Raw genomic sequence first — 15,384 nt, forward strand, 5'->3', positions numbered from 1 at the left:
TGTTAAATATCTGATGAATTTTTCTTAGATCTATGAAATTTATATAAAGAACTTGAAAGAAAAAATGAAAAATGGTTAAAACTGAATGTTTGCGTACGTTTTTCAGGGTTGTAAAATCACATTGAAAGAGATGACACCGAAAAAAAAACTATTTTACCCTTCATTAAATCAGACAAGAAGTTAAAAATACACATATGATGTTCAAACCCTTCACTTCTACGGATCTGAATATACAAAATACCGTTAGACCAAAGTAATATTACTGTAGAGTAACACAATATTTACAATATAATCTTACAAATGTATAAAATTTCACAAAATTATGTCTTGTTTAATCTCTGATTAGTTGATTCGACGCTAGGTCCTACCCGATTGCACGCGTTACGCTTAACAAAATTTTGAACATAGGAATAAAACATACATTTTCCGCAGTTTATATTTGCTCATTTTTTTAAGAAAAAAAAGACTATTTCGTGAACATGTCATAAAGGATTTTAGGATCCAACCACAGATTCGTGTTTCTTTTTCATCTTTTCGGGTTGTTATGTTTGTAACTGCACTTTTTTTTAGTTCTTTTAAGTGTTTGAACTCTGTCGGCTTTCTCATTTTAGTCTCGTTTCCAAAGAAATGCTAAAATCCATGACCAGCAGCAGCGACGACCACCTCGTCTCTCTGATCGTATCCTCCACCGGAAAATCCCACCTCCGTCAGATTCACGCCGTCTTACTCCGCACCTCCTTGATCAGAAACTCCGACGTTTTCCACCACTTCCTCTCCCGTCTCGCTCCCCGTGACCTCGACTACTCCCGAAAGGTTTTCTCCCACAGGACCAACCCAACCCTCTCTCACTGCAACACCATGATCAGAGCCTTCTCCCTCAGCCAAACCCCCCGCGAAGGCTTCCTCTTGTTCCGTTCCCTGAGACGAAAACGCTTCCCTCCCGCTAACCCTCTCTCCTCCTCTTTCGCCCTCAAGTGCTGCGTCAAATCACGCGACTTGCTCGCCGGTCTCCAGATCCACGGCAAGATTTTCCGCGATGGGTTTCTCTCCGACAGCCTCCTGCTGACGACTCTGGTGGATCTCTACTCTACATGTGAGAACAGCGCTGATGCTTGCAAAGTGTTCGACGAAATTCCCAAGAGAGATGTCGTTTCTTATAACGTGCTCATCACGTGTTTTCTGCGGAACAAACGTACGCGCGACGCTCTGTTTTTGTTCGATAAGATGATGAGGAACGAGGTCGATGGGTGTGTCAAACCAGACGGTGTGACGTGCTTGCTTGCTCTGCAAGCTTGCGCTAGCTTAGGCGCGCTGGATTTCGGTAAACGAGTTCATGAGTTTATCGATGGGAACGGGCTCGGTGGTGCTTTGAACTTGAACAACACTCTTGTCTCCATGTACTCGCGCTGCGGGTCTATGGATGAGGCTCACGAGGTCTTTAGCCGGATGCGGGAAAGAAACGTGGTTTCCTGGACGGCTATGATCACGGGTTTAGCTATGAACGGGTTTGGGAAAGAAGCTATCGAAGCTTTCGAGGAGATGTTGAAGTGTGGTATCTCTCCGGAGGAACATACGCTGACTGGTTTGCTGTCTGCGTGTAGCCATTCGGGTTTGGTCGATGAAGGGATGATGTTTTTCGATAGACTAAAGAGCGGCGAGTTTGAGGTGAAGCCGAATTTGCATCACTATGGCTGCATCGTTGACCTCTTGGGACGTGCTCGTCTACTCGATGAAGCTTATAGCCTTGTACAGTCGATGGAGATGAAGCCGGACTCCACTATATGGCGTACGCTGCTCGGTGCTTGTAGAGTCCAAGGGAATGTGGAGCTTGGGGAACGTGTGATCTCTCATCTCATCGAGCTCAAAGCCGAAGAAGCAGGAGACTACGTTCTGTTACTCAACACATACTCTTCCGTTGGGAAATGGGAGAAAGTGACTGAACTGCGTTCGTTGATGAAGGAGAAAAGAATACATACAAAACCTGGATGCAGTGCCATTGAGGTACAAGGAAAGGTTCATGAGTTTATAGTAGACGATGTTTCGCATCCGCGGAAGGAAGAGATCTATGAGATGCTAGCGGAGATCAACCAGCAGCTGAAGATTGCGGGTTACGTGGCGGAAGTAGCGTCAGAACTGCACAATCTTGATTCAGAGGAAGAGAAGGGACATGCGTTGACATACCATAGCGAGAAGCTAGCTATTGCCTTTGGTATTCTTGTGACTCCACCAGGAACAACCATTAGAGTGACCAAGAATCTTAGAACTTGTGTTGATTGTCATAGTTTCGCGAAGTTTGTTTCTCGTGTTTATGATCGTGTTGTGATCGTTAGAGATCGCTCACGTTTCCATCATTTTAAAGGTGGGTTTTGCTCCTGTAACGACTTCTGGTGATATGGATTCAGAAGATTTGCTTCAGTATGTCATGTTTCGAAATCTTCAAAGCGCTAATACATTCTTTACTTTACAACCACGAAATGTCTCGCCGATGCAAGAAAATATAAAAGACAAAACAAAACTCAAAGTGATCAGAAGCATTCACGACCTCAGTTCCAGCATTCTGAATCCTAACCCCGTAAGTTCTTGGATCTCTTCATCAGTGTAGCTGACACCAGGTTTGGTCTTTGGCTGAACAGGTAGAATTGTGATTCCAGCATGACACACCAATGACCGAAACATCAACATCTATGAGCTTCAAGTTCTTCTTCTGAGAAACAAAAGTGTTTGCCCTCACAACATCCAAAGTAGTGACACCAAACAGCTTCTTGGGATCATAAACACATTTCTTCTTCAACACGTCAGCAGCAATAGGTACGGTAGAGTTAACCTGGTTGCTGACAATGTGAATGAAAGCATTAGGACAGTAATCAGCGACAGCTTTTACAAGTGTCTTCACTATGTTAGCATTGATGTTGAAAAGATCATCACGGGTCATACCGGGCTTCCTCAGTACACCAGCAGGGATAAACCACAACATTCACATCTTTCAAATAATCAGCCAACTCAGAGAGACGTTGAATGAAGACAGTGATGGATGTGAAGATGATGGCTGCGATAAAAACAAAGGTGATAGTGATGATGCTGATACTGATATTACAAATGAGATAACAACAAACATAATGTATATTACATTATGGTGAAGATGGTAACTAAAATAAAAAATGGAAACAAAATTAACTATATTATTTTCCAATGCAAATAATATACAAGAGAAAATAGATTAAAAAAACTATAATGTTGTGGTGTAACAATATAGGTTTTAAATTAAACTGAATTTATCCAATATGATTTGATCGCTCAACATCTACCCAAGAACTGGTGCCATTACTAGAAGAGAGATTGATCGTCTGTCCGGCTTGCCTCTGTTATCTACATGATAAAATATACTAGTTATAAAAGACTGAAAGAGCTTTCACTACTTCTCAGTACTATTTTTCTTACCGAGAAAATGCCTCCCATCTAGTTCTTTCATACCCATTAAACTACATATCCAGATTGTGGTGTAACAATATAGCTTTCTTGCAATTTAGTTATCTTGGTATAAGTGCAGGGGCGAAGACAGTTAATCAACTATGGAGATCTTCTTTTTTTTGAACCACATAACTATCTATGCACCCAGTAATATATTATAACTTGTAAATGCACCCACAATGTTTCAAGTTCAATGCTCTTTTTTACATGTATTTTTACATTTTATTAATGATACACTCAGTACAAAATTAGTCTAGTTCTCCCTTGTATTGGTGTATTTCGACCATATAATTGATTCATTATGACCTGACTAAGATTTGTTATTAGTTTGAGCGGAAGCTCGTGTCTAGTGTATGTAGTCACCAAACCAATTATACTAAATTACTAATGTATCAATTATCAAACATATCGAACCCAAGGGCCAAGGCTAGCTAGCATTCATTTCATCCTGTGAAACAACGTCCACAGTTATGACCACGTCGGGAGATTCCATACAGAAGACGTAGCATCTGTGGGTCCCAACATGATGAGAGGATATTTCTGCACGTTGAGAATAATTCCTTGGGTATATGCGAATATTCCGTTTGGCCTCCATAACGGGCGTTCACTTACTTACTAAATTACGTAATCCTTATCGTGATTTCTAAATTTCCGAGGTAATGTGACTGGGCCCAGCTGAAAATTCAGTGCAGCAAAACGAAAATGTCCTTTTGCGTCAATTTGTGCGAATCGTCAGAGTTGGAGAACGGCGTGCACGTGGGCTCCATGCTCACGGATGGCATTCTGCAGCTCTTTCTTTTTTCGTTTGCAACTATTAACATCATCATATTATCACATTCACATTCCACCATATTTATATTCTAAAGTACTAATGAAACTTAGAATTTATAAATAAAATTACAAAAAGACTTGTGAGAGTATTTAGAATTATAAAGAAAAGCTTGGTATTTTATTTATTAAAATTAATTACAACCTTTTTAATATATACTATATTTTGGATATCGAGAGTATATAACCATTGAATTCAAATCGGTTCAGTCAGAGTAACCAACATATTTTTCAGAAGAAATCTTATTTAGGTGTTTGGTATCTAATTAAATTTTGGAACAGAAATTTGTAATATATATTTTGATTCAAGATAATTTTCCAAGTTTATATAGTATTTTTTCACTCGAACATGTATACACACACATATAATACATATTTAGAAAAAGATTAAAATTATCTTACGGTGCTTAACATATGGATCTATAGTTTACAGTTCTTCTATTTTCCTCATGTGTTGAGAAACTAATTATTCTTTTTTTTTAACTGAACTAATTATTCTTTTTTGTTTCTAAAATTGATAAAGAATGAAAATCTTATATAATTCTTTAAATACAATTATTTTATGTGTTATTCATTGATCAAAATCATAGTAAGAACATAATTCCTTAGTTTCCCAAACGGAAAGAAACAACTTGAGTGGACTAAACTAATCGACATTACAAATTATGTTAGTCCAATGATTTTAACCCAAAATTAAAAATTAGGTTAGATTTTAATCCGATTTAACATTCTGACCATAATACCTACGGGGAATTTATTCCAAACCATTGGTACTAAGAGAAATTCTAACTTTACTCAAATTTGATACTAAAAATAATAACTATTTTCGAATATTTTATATATATTTTAAATATATTACTTATTAAAAATAAAATTAACCATCATAAGTTATTTATAAACATTTAAAAATTATATATAAAAGTATAAAAATGTAACTACACTTCTGAAATACTAAACACTAAACTTAAATATTAAAGCATTTTTGAAAAATTATATTCAACTCAATATATTTTAATCATTTTTTAGTATTAAGTGCGTCTGCGTTCACGTTTCCCATAATAATTTTAAAATCATTATGAAAATAATAATTTAATTTACAGGAACAAAAACAATAAATAGAGTACAATAGTGGATGTCGCCGAGGTAGAGGAAAGGACCACGCATCTTTCTTTAATTATATAGACTGATTTAAAACTCTAAGGGGGGGGGGTGTATTCAACCGAGAGTTTCAGGTGATTTGTATTAAAATAACAAATCCACTGTTATTCAAACATGAATTTTAAAAACTCATTTAAAATCCACTGTTATTGAACTTGACATTTCATAAAATACTCTGAAATCTACTGTTATTGAAAATATTTTAAGTTATGGGATTTTAAAGTTTTGAGGTGATTTTAGGGTGTTTGGGTGGAATTTCTTAGTTAAAAAAAATAAAACTCAAATCCCATTGTTAGATGATATTCTAGAGTAGTTTAACAAAAATTACCTAAATCTCTGCAACTTATTAAAATCATCTAAAACTCCATTAAAAATCAAATCACATCAAATACTATATTGAATACACCCTCCTAAGAATAGTACATTCGTACCGTGTTATTTGCGTTAAAAACACCCAATTGTATGTTTTATCGTATAGAAAACTTTCCTGACGACGTCATGATAAGAGGCCGGCAAACCTATTTTCTTCAGATTAGTGAGAAGGGTGAGATCGTCATCTCAAAGTCTTGATTAATAAAAACTCAATTGTTTAATCCAGTCGAATATGAGCTCAAATGCTATAAACCCGGCGCCGTTGCTTAGAGTTCCAAAGCGTGTACAAGTCACTTTGCATCTTCAAAGCAATCCATGAAATTTTCATATCTATAACTTCTAAACAGCGATAGAGGAAACGGTTTTGCTTCAGACTCTGAGCTGGACGAAAGGATAAAGGTAATTCATCTATTACTGTTTGTGTTTGTGTCTTAATTCTGAAGTTTAGTTGAATGCTTCTGGATTCAAGTCAAGTCTCGCTTTGAAGTTTTGTTTTCCCTCCTATAAAATATTCCACAGATTACGAGTAGGAAGGTTCAAAATCGTGATACGTGGGTCTTGTCTTCATCGTTTAGTTCTCTTTCTTTGTCGTCTCCAAGAGTTTTTCTTTCTAGATTCAAACCACAAGTGATTATGTTACGTTTATAATCTCTATTAAAAACTAATCTGAATATATCAACGTTGAGCTTGTTTTTCGCATGATTTTAAAAAACACGCCCTCTGTTTTTTTAATAATTTAGTATAAATACACAAATTTAAAAAATACTTTTATTAAGAGCATTTGATTACAACAAAAAAATAACCAAAAAGTAATTAATCATTGCTATTTTGAACAGATAGGACAAAAACTACACATTACTTTTAAATAGTTTAAATAATTATTTTTAAAGTTTTAGATAAAAACTTTTAGAACAACATACTAATTGAAACAAAAATATTCTCTAAAACATCATACAAAAAGTAACTCAAAAATAATAATAATTAAGTATCTACATAGAGCTCATGAGATTCGATGAAGTTTTTGTTTAAAAAAAAGGCTCAAAAGAATTAGTTTTTTTTTTGTAAACTAAAGTTAGGCTTTTTAATTTTATTAATCAGGTTTTCTGACAAACTTTAATAAATTAGTTTGAGGATCAAGTTCTGCAGGATATTTTTTTTTTTGGGTGTAAATGTTAAGAAGTTCTGCAAGATATTCGTTAGACTATACCAACTAGATGTCATAATCAATAGTAAATTAAAAAGAGTTCACTTCAAACAGTCCTCTTGAGAGTTTATCTCACAAATGATCTGTCACTAATTAAGTAACACCTCCAAAAGATTTATCTAGAAAAAGAGTATAATTCCATATGAAAAATGGAATCTTCCCCGTGAGATTTTGCTAATTTCTCGACATATTTATATCTTATTTCCAGGTAATCATTAAAAAATCGAAAAACAGTTTTTTTTTGTTTCATGGGTTCTCTAATGCAATCTGAGCTAGAGATTGAGAAAAAACCAGCGGGGATTCGATTCTTGGAAGGGATCAAAGGCTCAAAGCTCTCTTACAATGCATACCAAGCAATAGTCTTGATCGTGACGTTCCTCGCTTACGCTAGCTACCACGCCGCAAGAAAAACAACAAGCATTGTGAAAAGCGCGCTTGACCCACAATCTCCACATCATACAGAGCTTAACTCTCTCCTTTTAAGATTCACTTCGTTTCGTTCATCCGGACACGACCTAGAAGATGGTGGTTGGGCTCCGTTTAACGGACCAAACGGAACGGTTCTGCTCGGCGAGATCGACGTCGCGTTTCTTGCGGTCTACGCTTTCGGTATGTACTTCGCTGGACATCTGGGAGATAGGATGAATCTAAGGATATTCTTGACGGTCGGAATGGTCGGGACAGGACTGTTTACGTCTCTGTTCGGTGCGGGTTACTGGGCGAGTGTTCATAGCTTTTACTATTTCTTGATAATGCAAATGCTCGCTGGTCTGTTTCAGTCCTCTGGTTGGCCTTCCGTTGTTGCCGTGGTGGGAAACTGGTTTGACAAGAAGAAGAGAGGACTGATCATGGGAGTATGGAACGCGCACACTTCTGTCGGGAACATTACTGGCTCGTTGATCGCTGCTGCCATGTTGAGATATGGTTGGGGATGGTCTTTTGTGGTTCCCGGTGTGGTTATTGCGTTGATCGGGTTGGTGAACTTCGCTTTCTTGCCTGTGGATCCTGAGATTGTTGGAGCAGAGAGGGACGAGGATGTTGATTCATCAAATGAGAAGATTGGTAATGTGCCCTTGCTCTTGAGCTCATCGGACTCCGAAACCGATGATAAGAAACGAGCTGTTGGATTCATTGAAGCGTGGAGGATCCCTGGAGTTGCGCCTTTCGCTCTCTGTCTCTTCTTTGCTAAGATGGTCGCTTACACTTTCCTCTACTGGCTCCCTTTTTACGTTAGTCACACAGGTATGTATTATCTCTGTTCCTTGTCAAACACGTAACAACACTAGCACAGACCTACTCTTCTAGGTCATGTAACTAATTGCATTTTTTTTTAATGGTAATTTTGCAGCGATTGAAGGAGAGTATTTATCAGACGAAACAGCGGGAAATCTATCGACAATGTTTGATGTAGGAGGTGTGGTCGGAGGAATCATGGCCGGTTACATTTCAGACAGAATTGGAGCAAGAGCTATAACAGCTGCGAGTTTCATGTACTGCTCGATTCCGGCTTTGTTCTTCTACAGGAGCTACGGACACGTGTCGTTACTAGCCAACGCGTCTCTCATGTTCTTAACCGGGATGTTGGTTAATGGACCTTACGCTTTGATCACGACGGCTGTTTCAGCTGATCTCGGGACGCATAGCTCGTTGAAAGGAAACTCGAGAGCTTTGGCTACGGTGACGGCTATAATAGACGGAACGGGATCAGTTGGAGCGGCGGTTGGGCCGTTGCTAACGGGTTATATTTCGTCGAGGAGTAGCTGGACGGCTGTTTTCACCATGTTGATGGGAGCTGCGTTTGTGGCCGGACTTTTGCTGACGAGGCTCGTGATTGCCGAAGTAGCGGCTAAGATAGTTGAGTCGAGGCCGTCGGAATCAGATTGTGGATCTCCTGTGGACTATCAAGGTCGTGTGCTAGATGTGTGACCAGCTTTGATCGCCATCTTTTTTTGTTGTGTTTTGGTCAGAGGAAAGATTCGGACCGGGGATTTAGGACAAGATTTGTAAACACGTAATCTGTATTGTGAATGTACATAAATTATATATTAATATATCGATCTTGATGTGATAAAATGATTAATGATTGATTATTGATTAATATTATCCTCTCACGGATGGAAAAGCATCATGGCTGGAAACTATGTCTTGAAGAAAGGAGTAGGATTCAAATTGGATGCGCTTTGTATGGAAGTTATACATACTGTACCACCGAAAATACAACATTTCCTTTGGAGACTTCTCAATGTGCTCGCGGTGGGTGACTTGCTAGCTGTGAGGGATATCCATTCGGAATTGCAATGCAAAAGCTGCGGAGAGAATCCTCTACTGCAGTGAATCTCTGGTAAAAAAAAACCTTTGTGGGACTAGTGACAAATGACCAGGAGCTAGCCAACTTCAAATTATGGCTGCAAGCATATGTCAACTAAATGGGGTACTCTCCTCACCGTTGATCCCTTGGTTGCTTTGAAATGTTTGGACTGCAAGAAATAAGTTGGTGTTTGAAGGCATAATTTTTTAGGTAGAATACATAATTTCGAAGTTAATGGCGGAGGCAAGAGCTTGGGAAGCAGCAAACATCAAGAAAGTAAAGGAAAAACAGAAGAAGCCTAATGCTACTCGCATAACGTCATTTCCAACTTGCTGGACGAATCATCAAAAACAAGCAGTGATCTGCAGAGGATCTTCAAATCGTCCTTTTGTCTGCTCAGCGTTGATGGCGGAAGCACTAGCCATTAAAGATGCTCTCTTCAAAGCTAAAGATCTCAATCTTCAGAGTCTCCAGCTTTTTCGGACTTTTAAGTCCTAATCTCGGCGCTGTGTTCAGGGTTGGATGTGAATGAGATCACATGTATCCTTCTTGATGTAAGGAACTTTGCCACTCTCTTTTTTCTGTTATTTTTTTATATTTACTCCTCGTTTAGAGAATCGTCAAGCTGACCGTAAACTTTTAAGTTTTTAAGTTGGAGTGATGAAGTAGTAATTGACAAAAAAAAGATAGACAGCTTTTTTTTTTTTTCTTTTTTTTTCTTTTTTTTTTTGAAACTAAGACAGCTTTTTCGATTTACTGCAGAGACTTTTTTTTAGAACAAATTTACTGTAAAGACATGTGGAGTCTTCTGTCTTTGGATTATATATTGTGTTTATATGCAATGGTCCAGAGTCTGCAGACTTCAGATCAATATCAATCATGTGGACACATTTCGTACAATTTACAAATAACAAAAACAAAATTGCTTCCAATTCTTGCGCGTTACTCTCCAAAAGTTAGTCACTTAATCACATGGAACTCTTTTTTCAAACTATCTAAACCTTCGTGGAACTCTTTTTCTCCTCCCCTTCTAACCTTCCCTTCTAAACCTTCTGTCTATTAAAATAGATATGCCTTGTAGTTAAAAGCTTGAACATTTTAATAGAAACATAAACAGAGAGGTACTAGTGGCGTTGGTTCAACAAACGAACAACATGGATATGCTTAACACAATCCTCAATCTTCTTCTTCCTCCTCTTACCATCATCTTTCTCTTCCTCTTTTACCCATATTATCTTTTGATCAAGCTTATAGTTTGTCTTTATAAGCATCTTCGCTTGGAAAACGTATCCGGGAAAGTAATTCTAATCACCGGAGCTTCTTCAGGCATTGGAGAGGTTGGCTAAGTTTGTCCTAGGCTTCTTTTTCCTCTCTTTCAAGTTTCATTTATTTTATTCTATTGTGTTAAATAGAACTAGATCTTGACCCGTCCAACCAGGCAGGTATTTATTTTATGTTTTTAGTTTTTTTATTTATAAATGATATATTTATAATATTTAAACATAAATTTAGATTGAAAATTAACATTTGTAGTTATAATAAAAATTAAAAGTTTTAAAAAATATTTTGATATAAATTTTAAATTCCGAATTAAAATAATATAGAGATGGGTCATAATTTTTTCTAATTCTAAAATCTTAGCATTATTGATAATAAATAAAATATGTAAACATATTTGAAATTAAAATAAATTTGTTAAAAAAATCTTACGCCATTGTTGTTTATTTCTATAGTTTGACCCGTGGATGTATAAATATTTGCTTTCACTTCAATTTTTTTCTTTGTTCTAATGATAATATCTATATATATATATATATATATAAATTAATATGTATTACATAATTGTTAGTATAACATTTTAAAACAAAAAAAATTATTTATTACTTTAAATAATTATATTATATGATTTTAGTCGTCTATTATATCACAGTGTATAATATAAAAATCTAATATTTATAACTAATTGGATTTATATTATAAAAGTGTTATACTAACAATTTATAAATAAAATATTTTATATTTTATTTATATGATATATAAATTGATTTTGATGTGTGATTTTTATTTTATTATTTTTATTAATAAGTATTGAAAAATATTTAATGTTAACCAAAAAAATTATAAGGAAATTTATTTTGGTTAAGATTCATTCTATTAAAGAAATCTATTATTTAAATTAGGAAAAGACATTAAATATTTAAATCTATCATTTAAATAAGGAAAATACAAAATTCTTTACTATCTTTGTTACCGAACAAAATTTAATTTTTTTAAACTCATATCCCTATTAATAAACAAAAGCTTAAAGTAGTTCTACTTTAGATAGATATTTGCTCGCATTGACCAGGTAATTAATTAGACAGTAGTAAATAATGGTCATAATTCACTAGGCCTATGATTATTATGCTCCCTGACTAAGATCTAAATAACGATTTTTGGCCTTTGTAAAAAATTGCAAGTTCTGGTGTAGAATGTTTCAGAGGTTTCAATATGTTACTACTTACTTACTGATGACTGTCATTATGTGTAGTATTCTGTACATCAGTCATGTACCTTCGTTTTTATTTGTATTAATCCATGAATTGTTTAGATCTGGTCGACGAGTTGACAAAAAAAAAGAAGATCTGGTCGACGTAGTTGATGGTTTATTTTTCATGAAATTCTAACATGTCGTGGATTGAGTCGCCTCTTGTAGCTAAGTCATATAATGATATAGACAGTGGCGGAGGCAGGATAACTTTTTACCAGGGTCAGTTTGACAACAACTACAATTTACAAAGGTCAATAAGCTAGTTCTGTAACATTTCATCAAAATTATTAGAAGGAAAATACAGGAAAAAAAAAATTCATGACCATCGTAGTTACATGCTTAATTACTGGCTCCGCCACTGGATATAGACTGATCCGTTGTAAATAGTAAACTTATTTGTAAAAACTTATAAAACGTAATATATTATTATATTAATAAACCAATGCAATTATGATATTAGTGATTTAACTTTTGCTAGATAACTAAATATATATTCATATAGTTTTTTTAATTGCTATATAGTTTCTTTTGGATTAATTGATCTATATAGTATATGGTTTGAAGTCTTTATATTCTTGCTATGATGGATTGAAAAAAGCACGTAGCATACGAGTATGCAAAGAAAGGAGCATGTTTGGCTCTCGTTGATCGAAGAAAGGATCGTCTAGAGTTAGTAGCCGAAACATCACAGAAGTTAGGATCTGGTAATGTCATTATCATACCTGGTGATGTTGCTAGTGTCGATGACTGCAAGAATTTCATCGACGAGACGATTCACCATTTCGGAAAACGTAAGTACTTATAAGGAAAATAAAGATTATATATGTATACCAATCTTCATATGTCATCCTGAGTGTTTGACTGTTGGACTGTTGGAGTAAACTAGTTATATTTATCTACCTGTTATATATGAATACATTGTTTATAATACATAAGTCTAACATACATATATAACATCTCCCAAATGTATCTACCACAAATAATGATATAGTAACTATTTTGGAATTTGTTATCAAGGTTCTTTAGATATCATGAATCTAACCAAGTTATCATATTAAGACAGTGGACCATCTGATCAACAATGCCGGTGTATTTCAAACTGTTCTTTTCGAAGATTTCAGTCAAATTCAAGACGCTAATCACATAATGGTAAGTTTCTTAATTCTTAAGGTCCATTTACGAGTAACTTTGATGGTCATATATATGATGTAAAATGCTTAATTAGTTTTGTTATTGAGTAGTATGCTTTATTTGCGTCAAACACAAATATTTAAATTTGTGTTTCCGTTTATACGTTAAGTACCACACCCATCCCCATAATCAAAGTAATGTATACATTATTATAAAAACCCGTAAATTCTAATTTTTAAATTCAGACGAATACTTCGCATTAATGTTTTCTACTTTGCGTTTACATTTATCATATATATATATATAGATATATATATTTTAGGAAGACCGAAATAGTATGATAATACTTAAAATATACATAATATTTTAACATGCATGGTGCATGTAGATAGATTCAAGAAATAATAGATTCCAGCTCTTAGAAGATTGATTATGTCTCTCATTAGAGCTATATTTACTGAGAAAAAATGAAATGAAAGGAAAATAATTTCAAGAACACTAAGATATAAATAACTCTTTGATTAATATGAAATGGAGAACTGATTTCCAGCAAATAAATTTTTAAAAAATAAAATAATAAATAAATAAAATGAAATGAAATGGAGAAAAGAGTTGCAAAAGTGGCAACCCTCAAAATTAACTTCGGTATCATTACGTACGTACACATATTCATAACTACATGGACTAACGACTTCTCATGAGACACGATATTGGACATGTCTTATCCTCATATAGTCATAAGTTCTATAATTAGCAATATAAGTGTCAACTCAATTTCAAAGACCAGTCAAACTCTATATTGAATACTTCATCTAATTTGTATGTTAATTAGGATATCAACTTTTGGGGCACAACATACATCACTTACTTTGCGATTCCTCATCTTCGAAAGAGCAATGGGAAAATTATCGTGATGACTTCTGGATCAGCAAATATACCTTTGCCATTGTCAAGCGTCTATTCAGTAAGATTTTCTCATAGATAAAATAAACATAAATTAACCTAAACCTAGTTACATAATATTGATGTTACTTGATAATTATAATGTTGTAGGCAAGTAAAGCCGCCTTATTAAGATTCTTTGAGACATTAAGAGTTGAACTAAGTCCGGATATCAAAATAATAATTATTTTACCCGGATTTATAGCAACAAATATGACCACTCCTCGCTTCGTTGAAAAGGTAAGTAGTAACAGTTGAATTTGAATAATAATTTTTGTCATTCACATACATATGCCATTAACTTACTTGTGTGTGTTTTTGTATGCTTTATTAAAAAAATATAGTACGGTTCAGATTTTATCCTGTCAGAATCAGTCGATAAATGCGCAACAGCAATATTTAGAGGTATTGCTAGAGGAGAGACATACATAGAGGAGCCATCTTGGACGAAATGGATGGTTTTAGTGAAAAATGTGTGTCCTGAAATCGTTGAATACCCACTCAAATATTTATTCTTTCGTTATCTCAAACCTGCGTATTTCAAGTGTGAATGATCATATCAAATTCATCCAAGATCTCTAGGTTTCAATGATGGTTGTGTTCCTAGAATGAACATGAAACTTGTACTTTATTGCTTTGTCTTATATATCAAACTGATGCTTTCCTATGCATTCCATGAATTGCTCTTTTTGTCTCAGTTTTTATTTTCTTTCGTGAAACACCAACCAAGATCAGAACCAGTCTTGGGTAAAGCATGACAAATATGACTCTGTCCCTCAAATTTAAAGAACTATAATATATATGTCCTCCTACCTCAAACTGTAAAATTGTTTTCTTACTAAGATTTATTTTAAAATGTTTATGTTCCCCCAAATTTCATAGTCGATCCTCTTGATGATAATACAGACCAGAAACAGCTAGGCCTAGCTTAAATTCTGCAACAGTTGCTGAGTCTTTTGTAATCTGACATAATTCACAACCTCCCTCTTTTACATTAATCTGTTTAAATTGTTTGTTGTTGTTGTTTACTGAAACTCTTAATTCTTACTCTTTTAGCAAAAAAAAAAAAACTCTTAATTCTTACTCGAACTCTTAGTATATGGTTTTTGGGTGAGCTGTAGGCTTTCGTTTGGGAAATTTATTTGCATGGTTTACTTTACAATCATGTTTAACTAATTGTTGCTCGTTCTTGTTATTTTAGTTTTAAAACTTTGAAAATTCAAAATATAAAACCTAAATATGGGAGATTAATATTTCCTCTTATGATTGTATCATGTAAAGAATTACACTAATTAACCAAGCGCTCGTAGCTTGGTGGTAAAGGAGGTACAGTTGTACTGTCCGCCACCCGAGTTCGAGCCTTGGCCACAACAGATTTAACATCCTTTTCGTTGGAGTGCTGGACTCCTTTCGGGGGATAGTTGGGAATGTGGCTACACAGAT

The 15,384-nt window shown here is 35.0% G+C and overlaps 3 protein-coding genes across 4 annotated transcripts; all 3 read left to right on the forward strand.

The window, feature by feature from the left end:
• The first annotated feature begins 442 nt into the window (after positions 1–442).
• LOC108861577 (pentatricopeptide repeat-containing protein At3g47530) lies at positions 443–2,415 on the forward strand. Its single transcript, XM_018635477.2, has one exon. It carries the CDS (start codon positions 628–630, stop codon positions 2,389–2,391), a length of 1,764 nt encoding a protein of 587 aa, XP_018490979.1. The 5' UTR covers positions 443–627; the 3' UTR covers positions 2,392–2,415.
• Positions 2,416–5,913: 3,498 nt separating this feature from the next.
• Positions 5,914–9,103, forward strand: LOC108859696 (putative glycerol-3-phosphate transporter 1). 2 transcript variants are annotated; one of them, XM_018633604.2, is made up of 3 exons: positions 5,914–6,225; positions 7,265–8,272; positions 8,379–9,103. In XM_018633604.2, the coding sequence occupies exons 2-3, from the start codon at positions 7,279–7,281 to the stop codon at positions 8,954–8,956; spliced, it is 1,572 nt and encodes a 523-aa protein (XP_018489106.1). In that variant the 5' UTR covers positions 5,914–6,225; positions 7,265–7,278; the 3' UTR covers positions 8,957–9,103. The 2 variants fall into 2 exon arrangements, with proteins under 2 accessions (XP_018489106.1, XP_018489105.1); XM_018633603.2 differs by having other exon boundaries at positions 5,915–6,225; positions 7,239–8,272.
• Positions 9,104–9,181: 78 nt separating this feature from the next.
• LOC108858575 (11-beta-hydroxysteroid dehydrogenase-like 3) lies at positions 9,182–14,598 on the forward strand. The gene is made up of 6 exons (XM_018632485.2): positions 9,182–10,675; positions 12,467–12,659; positions 12,932–13,017; positions 13,832–13,963; positions 14,053–14,181; positions 14,286–14,598. The coding sequence occupies exons 1-6, from the start codon at positions 10,493–10,495 to the stop codon at positions 14,493–14,495; spliced, it is 933 nt and encodes a 310-aa protein (XP_018487987.1). The 5' UTR covers positions 9,182–10,492; the 3' UTR covers positions 14,496–14,598.
• Positions 14,599–15,384: the final 786 nt, after the last annotated feature.

Source organism: Raphanus sativus, chromosome 5 (genome assembly GCF_000801105.2).
Source record: "Raphanus sativus cultivar WK10039 chromosome 5, ASM80110v3, whole genome shotgun sequence".
NCBI classification, from domain to species: domain Eukaryota; kingdom Viridiplantae; phylum Streptophyta; class Magnoliopsida; order Brassicales; family Brassicaceae; genus Raphanus; species Raphanus sativus.

Excerpts from the sequence above, each read along its gene's own strand:
- LOC108859696 (XM_018633604.2), top strand. The coding sequence starts at position 7,279 with ATGGGTTCTCTAATGCAATCTGAGCTAGAGATTGAGAAAAAACCAGCG. Across the intron at positions 8,273-8,378 it reads TTTTTACGTTAGTCACACAG|CGATTGAAGGAGAGTATTTA; the intron begins GTATGTATTATC and ends GTAATTTTGCAG.
- LOC108858575 (XM_018632485.2), top strand. The coding sequence starts at position 10,493 with ATGGATATGCTTAACACAATCCTCAATCTTCTTCTTCCTCCTCTTACC. Across the intron at positions 12,660-12,931 it reads GATTCACCATTTCGGAAAAC|TGGACCATCTGATCAACAAT; the intron begins GTAAGTACTTAT and ends ATATTAAGACAG. Across the intron at positions 13,964-14,052 it reads CATTGTCAAGCGTCTATTCA|GCAAGTAAAGCCGCCTTATT; the intron begins GTAAGATTTTCT and ends ATAATGTTGTAG.
- LOC108861577 (XM_018635477.2), top strand. The coding sequence starts at position 628 with ATGCTAAAATCCATGACCAGCAGCAGCGACGACCACCTCGTCTCTCTG.